Source organism: Carcharodon carcharias, chromosome 13 (assembly GCF_017639515.1).
Source record: "Carcharodon carcharias isolate sCarCar2 chromosome 13, sCarCar2.pri, whole genome shotgun sequence".
Classification (NCBI taxonomy): Eukaryota; Metazoa; Chordata; class Chondrichthyes; order Lamniformes; family Lamnidae; genus Carcharodon; species Carcharodon carcharias.
The window spans coordinates 56,356,911-56,371,264 of record NC_054479.1 but is presented as its reverse complement, the minus strand read 5'-3'; the positions used below and the strand labels follow the sequence as shown (position 1 = coordinate 56,371,264).

Here is a 14,354-nt window from a genome sequence, read left to right as displayed (position 1 = left end):
TTCTCTTTCAAACTCTACAAATGCCTGATGAGGTATCATCCTTAAAATCATATGGGCAGAATTACCTGCCTTCCGGGCGGCCGAGCCCGACCCCATCTCCGGCGGGTGGGGAACCGATCCCTGCTGGAGAAGCAGGCCCCACCCCCTGCTCACCTACGGCAAAATTCAGCCCATAAACTTCAACTCATAAGCTTCAGGGACAAGCTCATTGGCATTTAATATTGCCTTATTTACTATCTTGTAATCTGCAGACTTTTCCTCTGATAAGATAGCATACACATTCACTGTTGTACCTGACAAAACACTCTGTAACATTATAGTCCAAGCATCTCTTGGCCAATTCAATTTCATAGCTATCTTTTCAAATTAGGTGAAATAACTTTTAACTCCATCCTCGGTAAATTTAGGCACTAACCAATGATTTTTAGTTCAATCAAATTCCTCAAAGGAATCAAAGTCACCATCTGAATAATTATTTCGCCTTTCTGCCTTTACTCTAAGCTTCACTTTAGACAATTCATGCTGTCTGGCTTCTTTCTCCCTCTGAATCTCTCTATTTCCTTCTATCTTTCTTCACTTGCTAACGTCTCTCCATGAAGATGAAGCTCAACTTTCACATTTCTATCTCTTATAATCTTTTCTTTACCTTTTTGTGCTCTTATTTTTCCCATTGAAGCTTTTTTATTTCCATTTCTTTTAATCGCCCCTTTTCTTTTTCCTTCTTCTTTCTTTCTAACACGAATATTTTTTAAAATTTCTTTTTCTTTTTCTCTTTCTTCATATTCAAGCTTTTGCCTTTCTCTATCTCTTTCTATATCAAGCTGCTTCATTGGCAACTGAAGCCTTACTCCAGTTGTGACACACTAGTTTCAGGTGTCCCTTCCTCCAACTTTACATGTTGGATAAGTACTTTAACCATAAGAGCCTTACGAAATTTGGCTTTATCTCTTCATCTGCTAACTCTCTCAACTCAATTTTAGCCAGTGATTTCAAATACTCCACAGTTACACTCTTCACTCCCAGAAAAGTCATAGCCATTGCGAAAGCCATTTTGCAGTCCAGTCACTTTAAAGCCCCTCAACACAAAACTCCTCGAGTTCAGCATTCTTCTCATATTCATATACCTTGGATTCACAAGCTCCAACCCAATCAAGAAATTTTAATAATCCTGCAAAAAGCTCCCAAAGCTTTTATGACCATGGCCGATGTTAACTGCTGTGCAAATGAAATCCTAGAGGGAAACTTGGTTTATGGGTCATACCCTTTCTTTTTTGTATTCTGAAAATGAGAAAGGGATGTGCTGATCTCAGCAGCAAGAGGTCCAGTGACACTTCTTGGACTTTAAAAATTAAAAGTAGAAGTTTTATCAACAAGTAAGAAAAAACTTAAGCACAAAAGGTTACAGTTACACAGTTAAAATTAGTCTAACAAAATATTCCCTATGACTCCCTATTTGGTCAGATCCACAACACTCGCTTATAAATGTTTAACCATAAAATTCCAGTAATGTTAGCCACGACAAACTGCTATAGCTTTAATAAAGACTTATCACATGACCTCTAACTCTCTTCCACTCTGCTGTGAAAATCCAAGACTTCAGAACAAGACTGTTTGTTGCAGCCCAAGGCTTCGCTGGCTTGACTGGATGGCTGATTCAAACTGCAGCTTCTCGCAGCCTAGAGCTACAGATAACAGCTGCATCTCACTGTTCAGCTCCTAATCTCTCCGCAGTAACACTAAAATACCTTTTTTTCCTTTAACTTCAAGTTCAATTGTTCTGACACCTCTTTGTATATGAAAGATTTCATATTTAGAAGGATTTAAGTTTCAATCTTTTCCTTTGCTTTCGGGTCAATAAAGTGTAATACACCCACTTTTGTTTACCGTTGGAACTCCTACAAGATGCAAACATGTTTCTTCTTGCCTCTGGCTTCCCTTTGATATTCAAACAAACTCTCAACTTATCTAAAAATACAAATGTTAGATCCAACCTATTCACTTGCACCTCAAACTTGACGCCTCTCTCCTTTCATGTTTTAAACCCTGCAGACAACCTGTCTCCTAGTAACCTCTGCCCAGCGTAAATTTACACATACATACACACACACACACACACACACACACACACACACACACACACACAGATACCCAGCCTTCTTTACAAAATAATGAAATAGTGCCCAGAAATACTTTTTGAAGTAACATCAATTTCTCACAGGGTGCTGCTTCAGCATCTGAAGCTTAGCAATGGTGGGACAAGGTAGGGAGAGACACAACCTGTTGTATGATGTTGTATGTGCCTGCATACCATTGCAATGAAAAAGTGTTCGACAGAGCAAGGATTAACGTGTCACTTAAGAATAGCAGTGCCCACTGTATGATGTATATAGTCACATGGTATTAGACGCAGAGACAAGATTCTAGAAGCAGCTGGTGACAGTTGGCAGCAGCACCATGCATGCCATTAAATGGGATCTGTAAATAGTTAAAGATTAAGAATGAATGGTTCATGTTTCAACATTAAGTCTCAATATCTCATCATTGGGACATCGAACAACCCATAACACAACATGGTGATCAGCAGTGATGAGAAAGGTAGCATTTTAAATCACAAACCCTGAACAGGATCCCAAGATACAAAAAACTAAAAGCAGCTGAATCCTATCTAGAGAGACTTGCACCTAAGAAAGAATATTGAACAAGCAGTTGAAGAAGCTTCACTACAGGCTTAGAAGTTGATGAATCCCCCAGACTGAGTGGAAGTCCATTGTGAGACCCTGGAAAGGTTTAAAAAAATGCTTAGATCACAAGACGGATGAGCAACACTACAAAAAACTTGACAAGGCCATGAGTAATGCTGAGTTAAGCTATTTAGTTAGATCAGAAGACAATGTGCAAAACTACAAAATTGCAAGTCCCTTAACTGATGCAGTGTGAAGAATACTGGACAGTTCATGAGGCAGGTGAGCAGAAATGATAAAAAATAAATTGTAATTACACTATAAAATAGGCGGCAGTCCCATGGTTCAGCATATCCATAGAGAAGCTGGAAGGCAGCTGCAATTTTTTTAAACTGCAGAGAAAAGGCAGGCAGAGCAGAAGAAGACCCTGCAGATTAAAAAAGGAGACCTGCAGAGTTTAAGAAAGAAGAATCATCCTGCAATTTATTTTGCAGCTCGGAAGAGAGAGTTGCTGCAGTTTTAATTAAAAAAAAATAAAACATCCCATGATTGTGAGTGAACCCATTTGAGCCGGAAAAAATAGTTTTCCTGTTAAAAAAAAAACGATTTTATGCTGCTCTGAAGATTAAAAAAAAAAGTAAAAAAAAAAGCCCTGCCAGTTTTGGAAAAAGAGCCCTTTTCAGTTGGGTCCCCAGGCATATTCTTAAAGGAAAAGAACTTCTGCAGAGTTAACAGCCTTGAAAGTTTAAAAGTTAAAGAGGCCCCAAAAAGCGCAGGAAAAATCACACAAAAAAGCAGCTGAAGGGGCAGCCTGGGTAAAAAGAAGATTACTGAGTTAAAGAAATCGGGTACTGCACACATTGCCTCAAAGGGACAATAACATTTATAGCTGTAACTACAAGGGAAAAAAAACAGCCATGGACCGCAAATTATAAGAGTGAGGTGCATTTTGACTTGGGAAAGTGCTAAGCCAGACCAAAGAGTGGGAGTCTTGGAGAAGACAATTTTTAGTTTACAGCAGATTTACAACATTAAGTAGAAGTTGACAACTTTTTATTCATCTTTTGTTCATTTGCTGGTGAATACCCCAAATCCAACATATAGATCAATACTCAACTACATTGGTGAGATATTAAAAGGCTTTAACAGATATCTTAAACTCCAAGTTATAGAGACTGTAGACCCTAGGAGGAAGTCTAGCACACTTACAATAATGTAGAGGACAGCAAGATGTCCCAGAGAGAGGGAAACTCCCAAGAAAATGCTGAGGGCAACAGAAGACCCCAGAGTGAGGGCAGCAAAAAGCCCCAGAGTGAGGATGGCAAAAGGCCCCAGAGCATGGGAGAAAATATTCAAGTAAACCACAAGACAGTTGCCAACTACGTAGGGGCAATGAAATGCATGAGCCGAAGAGTTTAGTGCAGAAGAAAGAAATGGCTGAAAAGTTGTCAAAAAGCTTAGAAATAGAGTTTTTTTTGAAAATGTTGACACAGTTCCCAGCCTGAAACAGCAGATTTTAAGTGTGGAGTGAGCAGGTGGCCGTGAATGAAGGAAAGCTATCTCAGGTAAGACAAAAGAAGCAAAATGTGCAAAAATTAAATAAAGCTGTTCTACAGGAAAATGTTTGCAACAGAGCTGAACTGGAAAAATTGAAGTGAAAGGATTCAGGCTGAGTATATATCTTTGAAAATGCATGACAACCTGAAGTCTTCATTGAACCAAACTGTTTGAGATCGGAGCAAACAAATTTCAGCGAAGTTACAAAGGTATCAGGAAGAAATAATGACCCTCAAATCCACAGTTGGCAAATCAAAGCAGGAGTTGGGAAAACTCAACCAGGCTAAACAACCAGCAGAAAAGGCATGAAGAGAAGCTGCAACCCTGAAAGACTCCTTGCAGAGTTAATATGCAGCCATGGAAAAACACAAGGAACTAAAAAGGATGTAGAATATTATTTCAGAAAAAGCTGTGTTGGAACTATCAGTAGCTATGAAACAACGCACTGAAGCCCAGAGTAAGTTGGCACGAGGTCAACATGAAAATAAACAGTTGAAAGAACAGTTGTTTGTCCTTCAAGATAAAATGCAAAAGGAATGCGTAACCATTCAGAAACAAGTAGAAATGAAGACTGTCTTAAACAGCAGAATGGAAGAACAACTGAAGAAACTCGAGGAAACTCTATACTGAATTACAGGGAAGCTCAAAATGAAGCAAGCAAGCTTTGCAAAGTAAAGAAAAACCTGTTAAAAAACCTTCACTACGGGAATCCCTCAGGATAAAGTTTATTCACTGTAAAATATCAAAGAGAAGCAACATGAATTTATGAGCACTCTAAACAAACTGAAGAACCATTTGGCAGAGAAGGCACAGCAATGCTTCATGTTCCAGGAAGAAGCCAAATGCTACAAGAAACAGACTGAAGATCTGATGAAGCAGTTGAATGAAAAAGAGGAAGCATGGAAAGGAAAAGCCATAAAGCTTTCCAAGCTAGGATAATGAAGCCATCAGTAGAAAAATTACATAGCTGAAACAAGTTAAGACTTCACTGACTTCACTGAGGACAGACTTGACCAACATTGAAACCAAAATGAAAGGTAAGGACAAAGCTTTGCTGCAGACAGAAAAAAGACAGAAATTAGGTCAGAAAATCTAAACCCAACACTGAAACACAAGGAAATAGGAGAAGAAAAAACATTGGATGTCTCAGATATTTTAAGAACCAGTGGTCTGAATGAAAATATAGATAAGCTTGAAAACGACCTGAAAATAAAACAGCAAAAAATGTTTGGCTGAAATTGTGAAACAAGCTGGAATGAATGTTAAATTTATGAAATGTATACACCCAGTGAGAACATGGCAGACATCACAGAAAAAGAAAATTCGAATCCACTCTAGGAATGCATGGAATATACATTCCCCAAGGAAGGAGCAGAACAAGCCCAGGGTGTCCAGAAAAAGCAGATGGGTTGTTAAAAAAGAGAAATACAAATCGAAGGAGATTTTTTCAAATTGAATCAAATGGAGATAACCAAGAAACACATAGTACAACAACCTTTCCTTACACATGACAGACCAAGACGTGGAAGAACTGCTGAGCCTCAAGACAATCTGAAATTTATAACGACAGAAAGCTGAGCAGGGGAGAAGGGATAGTAAGTAAAGATTGTCTCATAAATAGTTATATTCTGTTGGAAGGAGGAAAGTTTTCTTTTGAGAAGAAAGAGGGAAGCTGTATGATTTTAACTGTGCCTGCATGCCATTGTAATGTAAAGGTGCCCAGCAGAGCAAGAGTTAACGTATGACTGGAGAATAGCACCGCCCACTTATGATGTATGGAGTCACTTGGTATTAGACTGCGAGAGAACATTCCAGAAGCAACTGATGACAGTTGGTAGCAGCAACATGCATGTCCTTAACTGGCATCTGTAATTGTTAAAGATTAGAAGGGCAAGGGCAGCAGATACTGGGAACTCCACCACCTGGAAGTTCCCCTCCAAGCGACTCACCATCCTGATGTGGAAATATATCACCATTTATTCGCCGTCACTGGGTCAAAATCCTGGAACTCCCTTCCTAACAGCACCGTGGGTGCAGTCCACCACATGGACTGCAGTGGTTCAAGAAGCTCACCACCATCTTCTCAAGGGCAATTAGGGATGCGCAATAAATGCTGGCCTAGCCAGCAACACTTACATCCTGCAAATGAATGAAAAAGATAACAATGAATGGTTCATTCATTGATTCACAGATAAGTCTCAAGATCTCATCGTTGAGACATCGAACAAACTTGTAACACAACCACGAAGTAATTTTAAATACCCTGAGAAACTATCCTTACGGTGGCGATGCAAGGTCTATACCAGTGGATCTTTGAACTATTCTATCGAACTATGCAGCATTTGCAAGATAATAGAATGTGGTAATCAATAGATGTGTGAACTCATTGGAGGCAATTTTGTCTCTGCGATAATGTAACAAGAGTTGTAGGGAATCGAGAATCCATTTTACATTTCACCTGATTTTATTTCCATCGACTTCACCCACTGCCTGTTTCGCTCTCTACAGCACTCAAATGCTGTAGGAAGCGATTCAGTTCTTGCATCCACACATGACGAAAACTGCATTCAAAGACTTCCCTATAAATCTAATTGACTCCTGCTGATTCCACATCAGAAGGTGAGTCTCCCTGTGTAAACTTTATCACGTCATTTGAGAGAAGCGTTGTAGAGTTTTCAGTTCACAGCCTCAACCACGTCAAATCATCAAAACAACTGGCATGGTAACCGACTGGGAGTTATGCCAAGTACAGTAAATTCATCATACATACCTAAGGCACCATGTAATTTCAAGTGAAAACGAAAATAATTTTCTAATTTATATTGGTTCTGTTTAGGCACATGCGCCAGCGTAGAATGTAATTTGACTTTTAACTGGAGAATGGAACCCACAGCTGCTCTGTAAGTGTGGATTCAATCCTCTCCCGCAACAAAAATCAAATGCGTTTTATTTGCTTTCATTATAATTGTCCTGGCTCTGCAGAATGGATCACAAGAGTTTCAACTAGTACAGCACTATGGGCCACCGCCCTTCACCTTGTCCCGTTATATTCTTAATAGTAATCGAAACTGTAGATAACAAAATAGGGCGATCTTATTTATACCTTTTAGTAAATAACAAAATTAGCCGTACTTAATGAGCTGAAATTAATACATTCGACTCTGATTACAAATGTATCTATGCATTAGTAGTGCGACAATTCATTTTATTAAATGTAGATAAAAGCCAATTTGTCATAATAGAAGCTATAATGTTGAATAATCAGTATCATCAATTTCGGAAAGCTCCATGCTGTTGATGGTTCAGTGCTCTTGTCTCTGGAAGACAAGTAACCTTCCTGGCACAGCAGGCTGCATATTACTTAGTTTAGATGGTCCAACTGAGTTTTGCAATTGCAGGAAGGATTTGCATACATACAGATCATACAGGTAACGCCTCGTTCACACTGTTGATAAATAGACATCTGGAGGCAGATAATTCATTCGTTTCATCTGGATACCTGAATCCGTATTTTTGCTCTCACTTCAGTCTACACGATGTCTGTGTGGTTCAATGTTGTCACCGTGCTGATATTTCTGTTGTCAGGTAAATCATTTGCCAACGTTTCGTCCCAGGATGTGTTTGCTGTGAGTAACGCTTTATCGCAGTTTTAGATAGTGACTAAAGTGTCTGAAGCTCACGCCTTTGTTTTTTTATAGGCTCATACGCGAAATTTACATTAAACCAACCACCGTTGCTTTCCATTGTCCTGGGAAGGAATGTCGAAATAAGCTGCACACTGTTCGGGGCCAACTTGGGAAACGCAGATATAGACTGGTACCAGCAAAAATCTCAGAATGCTCCTCGATATATTCTGCATCATAATACTCAAACTGTGAGTAAGGGCTCTGATACTCCAGATCGTTTCTCTGGAAGGAGTAACTCGTCAAACAACGCTAGATATTTAACCATCAGCCAGGTACAATCGGAGGATGAGGCAAACTACTACTGCGGGGTTTGGGTTGCCTCCTCCAAATTGTATATATTTGGGACCGGGACCAAGCTGACTGCTCAGGGTAAGTAACTTTACGTCGTGATGTTATAGGAAGGATGCACATCTATAATTCCCTTTTCAAATCAATGGCGTGCAAAACATTGAAAAGCAGGCGGCAGATTTATGAAGTAGCGCATGTCCAATTGTACTTGCTCATGGACTTAGAAGGCACTACATGCAGCGAAAACTTGCTGAAATGATTGAGGGGCTGAACGTCTTTTACTCAGTATCTTAAGCCTTTATTAATCCAAATACGCACAGTCAACATTTATACCGTTCCCCTCTACCGTCCATGCGATATTCATTCACCGAACCCAATTAATGATTTATTCTCTTCTTTTCGCTTTCTCCTTTGTATTGCAATGATTTAATTGTTGTTTGAGGTCTAAAGCGACGGATTGTTCGTAGTTATTCACTATTTTATCCCTAAAGTCAGAGTTGCCCTTTTTAAAGAGGGACTAGGTAGCTGAAGCCTGTGTTACAGCATGCACCAAAAAGCAGCATGCGTTTGTTTTAAGCCTTTCACGATCTCAAAGCTTTCAATAGGGCTTCATATACAGTTAATTACTTTTGAAGTGTAGTCACTGCTGTAATGCAGGGAAATGCGACAGCCAATTGGAGCACAAGAAGGACCAACATACTGCAATGTGATAAATAAGCAAATCATCTCTTTTTGGTCCCGCATATGAGAGGGGCCAACGTTTAACCACATTCAAAAGACAACACTTCAGTGTCGTTAATGCACTGACCTTTTATGTTCATTGAAGCCAATTGCACAGATGTATAACTCAATCAAAATCAACATTTACCCTTGGGTCTTTGGAGTTGCCAGATGCATTTAATCCCTAAAACAGGAAATAATGAGATGACAGAGGAATGTGTGGGGGCAAAATCAGAAAGGGAGGTAAGATAAGGTAATGCATTATTAGTAAGAGGGGGGAAGACAGCTTGCATTTAGTGCCGTGCTTTGGGACGTCCGTGGTTGAATGTGGCATTGGGAATGAAAATTTGGCCGGGATTGTGGGAAGATCCGCATAAATGTCAAGAGAGTAGCGGAGTTCCAGAATCATTTAATGCTTCACCGACAATTCGCTTTTCCTTGCTTTGCCTTGGGATTATTTTGTCAGTTTATGGAATCACATTATAGGAACAAATCAAATCCGAAGTGAACAGCGCGGGGGTTTGTCCTGGGACATTTAATTTCCTTATAGCACCATTATGATTGTAAGCGAAATATCGGAAACGTAACAACTATCCCTGGCAATGAGGCGAACAAAAGATGACTTTTATTGAGACTAAATCATGAGATGTGAATGTGCAGCAAAACTGCAGCTTGATGTTTGATATAATTTTGTCAGGGCGCATGCAACAGCCAATTAGAAATAATACTCGAAGCAATTAGCGACATTAATTATTTCATTTATAGACGTTACCAACTGCACAACACGAGGAAAAATTGCATCGGGTTTGTGCCGTGCTTCATGGTGTCCGCCGGACAGGCCACATTCAAAAGACAACACCTCAGTGTCATTAGTGCACTGATATTTTATGTTCATTGAAGCCAATTGCACAGATGTATAACTCAATCAAAATCAACATTTACCTCTGGGTTATTGGAATTGCCAGATGCATTTAGTCCCTAAAACATGAAATAATGAGATGACAGAGGAATGTGTGGGGGCAAAATCAGAAAGGGAGGTAAGGTAAGGTAATGCAGTATTATTAAGACAGCTTGCATTCCGTGATTACGACGGACAAAAGTGAGAAACCCAGCGAAAATCACCAACTGCTTTCGCCCAGAGTTGCAGCCACATCTGATTTATTTACTTTCCTGCTTTTAAACTATTTCCCTTTACAGCCAGAGAGTCGTCCCGCCCTTCGGTATCCCTTCTCCCGCCGTCTCCCGATCAGATCTCCGCAGCAAAGACGGCGACTCTGGTATGTTTGGTGAATAATTTCTTTCCTGGTTCGGTGGAAGTTTCGTGGAGCGTTGACGGCAAGATCAGGGACAAAGGTGTCCAGACGACTCAGGCCGTGCGGGACACCGAGCAGACATATAGGATGAGCAGCTATCTGACCCTGACCGCCGCCGAGTGGAACTCACACGAAGTGTACACCTGCGGGGTTACACATAAGTCTCTCGGGTCTCAACTTCAGCAAAGTATCAAGAGATCAGGCTGCGAGTGAAAGGGAAAAACAGCCTTATTCGGTGCAAAGTTTGAGTATAGAACTGGCAATGAATACGAATTCTATATTCTTTTCTTTGTAATCTTACAACTGATTTCCTAAATTGATTCTGTATAATTGATTTAAAATGTTGTTGAATACAGTCACATTTCATTAGCAGCTGTAGGGCATGCGTCAGTCTTTTTTCTTAACCAAAAAGAGGACAGTAATCTTTCTGAAGCCACCATCATGAATATCTTAGTACTAAGCTATTTGACGTCATTTGCAGAAGATGAGTCAAACATACAAAATAGGAGCAGAAGTAGGCCATTCGGCCCCTCGAGCCTGCTCTGTTATTCAATAAGAGCATGGATGATCTGCCCCTAATAACCTTTGATTTCCTTGCCTAACAAGAATCAATTTACCTCTACCTTAAAAATATTCAGTACCCCGCTCCTCCACCATCTTCTGAGGCGGAGTTCCAAAGTCGCATAATCTTCAGTGAGAAAAAATTTCTCCTCATCTCTGTCCTATAAGGGTGACCCCTAATTTTAAAACCGTGCCCCCTAGTTCTGGACTGACCCACAAGAGGAAACATCCTTTCTACATCCACCTTGCCAAGACCATTCAGGATTTTATATATTTCAATCAGTTCACCCTTCGCTCTTCTAAACTTCAGTGGAAACAAGCCCAGTCTGTCCAACCTATCCTCAGAAGACAACCCACTCATTCCAGGTATCAATCTAGTAAACCTCCATTGAACTGCCTCCAATGTATTTACATCCTTCCTTAAATAAGGAGAACAAAACTGCACGCAGCATTCGAGATGCAGTCTCACAGATGCCCTGTATAACTGAAGCATAACATCCTAAATTTTATAAAAGCAAAATGCTGCAGATGCTGGAAATCTGAAACAAAAACAAAAATAGCTGGAAAAACTCAGCAGGTCTGACAGCATCTGCGGAGAGGAATACAGTTAACATTCCGAATCTGCATGACTCTTCATCAAAACATATTAGCATGGGTAGAAGATCGTTCTGATGAAGAGTCATACAGATCCTTAATTTTATGTTCAATTCCTCTTGTAATAAAGGATAGCATTCCATTAGTCTTCCTGATTACATGCTGTACCTGCAAACTAACTTTCTGTGACACATGTACTAGAACACCTAGATCCCTCTGCAGCTCAGAATTCTGTAGCCGTTCTCCATTTAAGTAATACTTTGCTTTTTTATTCTTCCTGCCAAAGTGAACAACTCCACATTTTCCCACATTATACTCCATCTGCCAGATTTTTGCCCAATCACTCAATTTATCAATATCCATCCACAAACTCCATCTTCACAACATACTCTCCTACCTATGTTTGTGTCACCTGGAAATTTAGCTACCATGCCTTCACTCCACTCATCTATGTAATTGATATAAATTATAAAAAGTTGTAGAAAGTTGAGACCCCAGCACAGACCCCTGTGGGACTCCACACATCACATCCCACCAAACAAAGACCCATTTTTGCATACTGTCTATTGTCTGCAAGTTAGCCAATCTTCTACCCATGCTAATATGTTACTCCCTACACTATGAGCTTTTATTTTCTGCAATAGCCTATAATGTGGCACCTTATCAAATGCTTTCTGGAAATCTAAGTACAGTACATCTACAGGCTCCCCTTTATCCACCACATATGTTACCCCTTCAAAGAACTCTAATAAATTGGTTAAACATGATTTCCCTTTCACAAAATCATGCGGACTCTTCCTGATTACCTTGAGTTTTTCTAAGTACCCAGCTATGACCTCTTTAATGATTGACTCTAACAACTTCCCCATGACAGGCATCAAGCTAAATTGTCTATAGTTTCCTGTTTTCTGTCCCCCTCCCTTCTTGAATAGAGGGGTTATGCTTGCCAATTTTCAGTCTGATGGAACCTTTCCAGAATCTAGGGAATTTTGGAAAATTAACACCAACTCATCTACTACCTCATTAGCAACCTCTTTTAAGATCCTAGGATGAAGACCATCTGGACCTGGAGGGAGACTCGGCAGCCCGCAGCTCCATTGTTAGCTCAGTATTCCTTCCCTAGTGATTGTAATTTAACTAAGTTCTCCCCCTCCATCTCCTGATTTACAGCTGTTACTGGAATGTTTTTTTTATCCTCTAGAGTGAAGACAGAGCAAAATGTTTGTTCATTGCAACCGCCATTTTCTTAATAGCTACTATTAATTGCAACTCCAAAGTTCGCAGTTAGTTCGTCGCAGTATCATTTTCTAGGTATATGTTTCAAATTAATTAATTTATCGGAAACATATAGGTGATATATAACAGGCACCTTCACAGAGGTTAAGATAGAAATCCTGCGCGATTCAGTCTACCTCCCGGCTCAACGCCACAATGAAAGGGCGGAGGCGGTGTTTCCGACGTTTCACCGCCGTCGTTCTACCAGCGCCCGATCGCAAAAATGTAACCTCACCAAGTCTGGTATCTGGCCAGAAGAAATCTGTTAGACTCGTGCTTAGATTGATTTGTTAATCATGGGCAGAGGCTCCGTAGAAAAGCCTTGGACGGTGTTCGTTTGAGGTCATTCTTCCCCCTTAATAACGCTGGTGTGACATGTGAAAAATATACCTCGAGGAAATGGAGCCGAAAGAGAAAGAAAAGCTAATCGATGGGATCAAATATCAGAAAAGAATCTTAGCAAGAGAAGGGGAAGAGGCTAAAAGTAAACATGGAATTAACTAAGTCATCCAATCTATTTTAACCGCTCAGAGGGCGAGCTGGTCTTCTGGCACACAGGCGGTCAGGGTCGAAGTTACACTAGGAGTAGTCAGGGATTGTAAAAGAAAAGGCTGGAAACACTTATCCGCATCTCTGCAGGGAACACAAGTTCCCACCTGGGTTATTAATCTTTCCTTAGCACAGAAAGATATCACAGATGAGCGACATTTTAAAATCAACAGAAGAAAGGGGAAATGGGAGCAACATGGGCACTCACGAAGGGAAAGCAGTAGTACAACGTGCGGAGTGGAAGGTAGGAGAAGTTTTAAAAAACGCATAAGAGATGTTTGCATGAAGCAAGCGGAGATATGCCTTTGAGTAAAAGCGTCATGAGTTCAAGACCCGCTCCAGAGGTTTGAGCGCACAAGCCAGGCTGATACACTAGTACAGTACTGAGAGAGAGCTGCACTGTCGGGGATGTTGACTTTCAGATGACAATTCTGCCTTTTCAGGTGGATGGAATGGATCCAGTGACGCTATTCAAAGATCAGGGGCATTCTCTTGGTGTCCTTCCCAGTGTATTTTTTTAAATATTCGTTCATGGCTGGCAAGGCCGCCTGTAATTGCCCTTGAGAAGGTGGTGGTGAGCCGCCACCTTGATCCGCCCCAATCCATTGTTGGCACACCAAGTTTCCAGGATTTTGACCCAGCAACAATGTTGCAAATGTAAATGGGAGAAACACAGTAAGATGCCAAAAAACATCAATGTGACCATGACAAGGTAAAGTCTTAGTAAATTTCCTGAAGTGATGAAATGGTGAATGGAAGATTGTGGTTCCTGAGTTGCAGAGGCCACAGATATTGAACAAAGAAAGAAATAAAACTTTCAATTATGTGGCAACTTTCATAACCTCAAGATGCATTGGTGCACTTTACAACCAATTAAGTAATTTTTATGCCAAAGAAAGTACCCAATAATAATGCAGTGAAAGGAGGCTGTTATTTTGTAGGTTTACCTGATTTCATGCTATGGGTTAGGAAGAAATTTCTAAGAACATTTATTCAGGAGATTAAGTGGGTTGAGTGCCAGCACACTGTGGCAGATTGTACATAGTCTGCAGGGCCTGTAGAAAAGCTAGGCTGAAATGGGGAAATGGTAGCCTACAGGTGAGGTCACTGAATCCAGAGACCCTGACTAA

General features: G+C 40.4%; 1 protein-coding gene across 1 annotated transcript; it reads left to right on the top strand.

The window, feature by feature from the left end:
- The first annotated feature begins 5,268 nt into the window (after positions 1-5,268).
- LOC121286051 (immunoglobulin lambda-1 light chain-like) lies at positions 5,269-10,458 on the top strand. The gene is made up of 5 exons (XM_041203064.1): positions 5,269-5,275; positions 6,430-6,486; positions 7,767-7,823; positions 7,937-8,293; positions 10,130-10,458. Exons 1-5 carry the CDS (start codon positions 5,269-5,271, stop codon positions 10,456-10,458), a joined length of 807 nt encoding a protein of 268 aa, XP_041058998.1.
- The last annotated feature ends 3,896 nt before the right edge of the window (positions 10,459-14,354 follow it).